Source organism: Pinus tabuliformis, chromosome 2_2 (assembly GCF_031772625.1).
Source record: "Pinus tabuliformis cultivar Carrire ecotype Pingquan chromosome 2_2, CPIR1, whole genome shotgun sequence".
NCBI lineage: Eukaryota > Viridiplantae > Streptophyta > Pinopsida > Pinales > Pinaceae > Pinus > Pinus tabuliformis.
Window position 1 is genome coordinate 444,567,414 of NC_142300.1, and position 4,082 is coordinate 444,571,495.

The 4,082-nt window shown below is 44.0% G+C and overlaps 1 protein-coding gene across 1 annotated transcript; it reads right to left on the reverse strand.

The window, feature by feature from the left end:
* Nucleotides 1-333: 333 nt before the first annotated feature.
* On the reverse strand, nt 334-1,104 carry LOC149193177 (uncharacterized). The gene is made up of 2 exons (XM_089407235.1): nt 1,053-1,104; nt 334-704 (listed from the first exon to the last, which is right to left on the reverse strand). Exons 1-2 carry the CDS (start codon nt 1,102-1,104, stop codon nt 334-336), a joined length of 423 nt encoding a protein of 140 aa, XP_089263361.1.
* Nucleotides 1,105-4,082: the final 2,978 nt, after the last annotated feature.

Below are 4,082 nucleotides of genomic sequence, written 5' to 3' on the forward strand. Positions count from 1 at the left end.
GGATGTTGCCCGAGTAGAGAATCCATGTGGTGCATACACCGAGCATATACCGAGCGTTATTTTGAGCAGAGTAAGAGAAAGGTGGGACTGTGTCGAGAATGCTGAAGCGGTGGAATCTGGTGGGGCGACCACCTAGCTGGAATCTCGTTCCCTTGATTTTTTGAGCGCTCCTGAATCCTTTGTCTATCTTAATCACAATGAGAGAGTTAAGGTTCTTCGATCCTTCCGCTGTGTCTGTCCTTATTGGTTTGATGCAAAGCTGGTTGAGAGAGATGCTGTAAGCAGTCATGGAAAATATTGGATAGTCTCCACTCCGTTGCAAACTAAGCAGCCCTACGATCTGGCACACGCCTTATTAGCCTGGTTATCTGCATCTTTGTTTAAGCTGCGTAAAACATGATGGAAGCGAAGATCTGTCATATGGTGAGCTAGACTTTGACAGCGGCTTAAAGTCTGCTGAAGGCGCACATTGAGGGGTTCTGTCTTCTGGGCCATGGAACTGATGACCATTGTTGAATCTCCAAAGATGGAGGCTGCTTTGATGCCTAGCTTCCCAAGCTGAAGAAGTCCCTGATATAGTGCCAGGGCTTCTGCCCTGTTATTGGAGATATGTCCTAAACCCCATTCATATGATAAAACAGTTTCTCCATTTTCATCGAGGATCACTCCTCCAGCCCCTGCAGCCCCTGGATTCGACTTTGAAGCTCCGTAAAAAAAAAGACTGTACCTTTTGGAATGTTGAATCCAGGCAGCAAACTCATTTTCTTTGAGCCTTATTTTCCAGTTCTGAGGGACAGCGTTCTGTTGCTAGCTATGCTACATGTGTGCCTGCTATTGTGTTTGTCCAAAAAGGGGCCAATGAAACTTCGTTCTTCCACACTGAGCTCGGTGATGTCTATTCCCCTCTGATTTTTGGCCGATATGATTTCAAGGGCGAGACCCCTTGCTTTACTGCAAAGGCTTCTAGCATTCGATCCCTTGTCCTTAAAATTTTTTCGGTTGCGGGCCAACCATAGATTCCATACCATGGTATAAGGGAGAAGGTCCCATACCCTCTTCGCTACGCTGTTCTTCCTTCTCTGCCAGGGGAAATTCTTTTTCCATTTGTGCAAAATTTCACCTATGGTGATTTGGCTGGTCCAAGGAATCTGGTTGTTCTGATATAAGTTTCCCCAACATTCTGTAGCAAAGGGGCAGCCAATAAAAAGGTGAGGAATGGTTTCCTCTGCAGCCATACAGTTGGGGCAGCGAGAAGGGCCAATGATGCCCCTCCTTTGCAGATTTTCAGTGGTAAGAGTCTTGCCTTTAAGAAGAGTCCACATAAAAAATTTGATTTTTGGGAGAGCCTCAGACTTCCAAACAGCCTTCCAATGATTCCAGATAGGCATCGGGTGGTTGCTGCTGCAGAGGAGATGGTGAGTAGCCTTAATGGTGTATGAAGATCCGGTAGGGTCCCAGCTGAAGCCATCTAAATAATTTTTTTTTACAGGAGCTATGCTATGCAGGTGAGATTGAAGAGCTGACAAGCTGACTTTAAGATTGTTGGGAATAGCAGGAAAGGACCATCCAGCCCAAAGATGGGTTGAAGGATCCCACTAAGAGATCTGATTCAAATGGTGGATACCAGATCTTTCGAAAAATGAGAGGATGGGGTTGACTCTTGCTTGCGTATTGATGGGTTGTTGCCCCATGATTTTTTCCGCTCCAATGTTAATGCTGGCTCCTCCCTTAGGAATTTTGGAGGTATTTTGGGCGATTAACATAAGAACTAGATTTTCGTGGATTCTCTGTTGGGGATGTCTTGATCGAGGAGCTGATGCCTTGGGTAATTTAAATATTTGATTTCCAGGACCCTTTTCCACCAAGCAGGAAGACCAGTTATGAGTCTCCAAACAATTTTGCCTCCAAAAGCTAAGTTGAGAAATCTAGGGGATCTGATGCCTAGACCACCTCGGTCCTGGGGCTGAATTACCTGCGTCCATCTTATCAGATTGATTTTTTTTTTTCCTGCTTCCCTCCTTGCCATAAAAAATGTCGAAGGATGCCTTCCATTTTGTGGTGAAAGGAGGTTGGGGCTTGAAGAAGAGTGAAATGGTATAGAGGCAAAGAGGATATACCAGATTTGAGAAGGATGAGGCGACCAGCTGGGTTCAGCCACATTGAGCCCCACTGCTGGACTTTCCTTTTCACCTTATCGATTATAGTGTCCCAAACTTCTGCCCTTAAGTGCCCTGCACTTACAGGAATTCCCAGATATGAAAAATGAGACCAATCATAGTTGCATGAGACCCCAAATGTTGCTGCTATATTGTGGAGGACCTGCACTGATGTGTTCCAGCCATAAACACAACTTTTTTGTTGGTTAACCAGGCCGCCAGAGTAATCCATGAATTTTCCAGAAGGACTTTGAAGCGCCTAGCTATTGTGATGGAGGCCCCCCCAATTAGCAGGGTATCATCAGTAAATTGCGAATGATTGATATTCTTGACTCCATTCCCAAATTTTATTCCTGTTATTAGGCCAACTCTCCGATGGAAGTCCAACAATTTGCTAAATGATTCAGCCATCAGAATGAAAAGGTAGGGTGAGAGGGGGCATCCTTGTCTAAGGCCACGGGTGGATTGGAAAGCTTCTCCTGGTCTGCCATTGACAAGAGGGGTGATCCAAGGTCCGGAAATACAGGCTTTGATGAGGTTCAGAAAGCCAACGTCAAATCCCATCTTCTTCAGTACTGTAAAGAGATAGGAGTGCCTCACTCTATCAAAAGCGTTGGCCAAATCTAGTTTGAGAACAAATCCTTTCTCATTCCTGGATTGGCTCGAACGAATGGCTTCTTGTACTAGAAGAATGGAGTCAGTTATGTGGCGGTTTACTATAAACCCCCCTTGGTTTTCAGAAATGAGGGATGGGAGAAAGTGTTTGAGGCGGGAGGTGATGAATTTGGACATAATTTTGTAGGAAGAATTACAAAGAGATATTGGGCGGAATCTGGCAAATGAGGAGGGTTTGTTTTCCTTGGGAATAAGGGCCAGATGTGTGGCGTTGGTGAATCCCCCTACTTTGCACTTTCGTTGGGTCCACTTTAACATTTTTATCAGATCTCTTTTAATGATTCCCCAGAACGTTTGGTAAAAACATATGGGGAAGCCATCTGGACCTGGGGCTTTATCAGGTTGAAGAGCCCAAACCGATCTTCTGACTTCTTCCTCGTCAATCTCTTTGGTTAAACTGTCATTTATTTGTTTGCTAATCCAAATAGGCAGATGTTGTAAAAGCTCATTGTAATCCTCCTGATCTTTGGTTTTTGTTAGAAGGTCTCGAAAGTGCTCAGTTGCTGTCCTTCGAATGGCTTCCTAGTTTTCTTGTTTGTTTCCTTCAGCATCTATAATGTAGCTTACACTATTCCTTATCTTTCTAGCAGTTGTTTGTTTATGGAAAAACACTGTATTTCTGTCTCCTTCCTGCAGCCACAATTGCCTAGATTTTAACCTCCATTTTAATTCCTCTGCTTTTTTAATTCGGCACAGTTGTGAGTAGAGTTCGTCTTCTTGTTGTTTGCTTTCTTGGGTGAGTCCAAACTCTTCTATCTCCTTTTGCGTGCTATTGAGATTATTTTTAAGCTCCTTTTTTTCCTCTTCAGGTTCTTTATAGCTTGTTTTGGCCCATTCTTTAATGGCATGTCTGGTTCTTTTTAGTTTGGACTCCCAGATGAATCCAGGGGATCCTTCTACACGTTGTCTCCACGTTCTGAGAACGATTTCGTTTACTGCTGGTATGCTGTTCCAAAGAGAGCTATACCTAAAGGGTATTGGCCCCAAATTGCTGTGTTTTTCCAGCGTGAGCATGATGGGAAAGTGATCTTAAAAAGGGCATGATAGAACGCTGGCATACCCAACCGAAAATCTGGAAAGCAATGAAACGTTAATTAATATTCTTTCTAAACATTCCATGATGTTGCCTGCTCCAAACCGGTGGTTTCTCCATGTATATCTCCGATTTTTGGGAACGATATCCATTATATCGTATTCCTGCATAATGTTTTCCAAGCTGGTTCTGTGGTGATCTGCTATGAAAGTTCGGCC

Coding starts and splice junctions, on each gene's coding strand:
- LOC149193177 (XM_089407235.1), bottom strand. CDS start 1,104: ATGGAAAAAGAATTTCCCCTGGCAGAGAAGGAAGAACAGCGTAGCGAA. Junction 705..1,052: donor AGAACAGCGTAGCGAAGAGG/GTATGGGACCTT, acceptor TTTTTTACGGAG/CTTCAAAGTCGAATCCAGGG.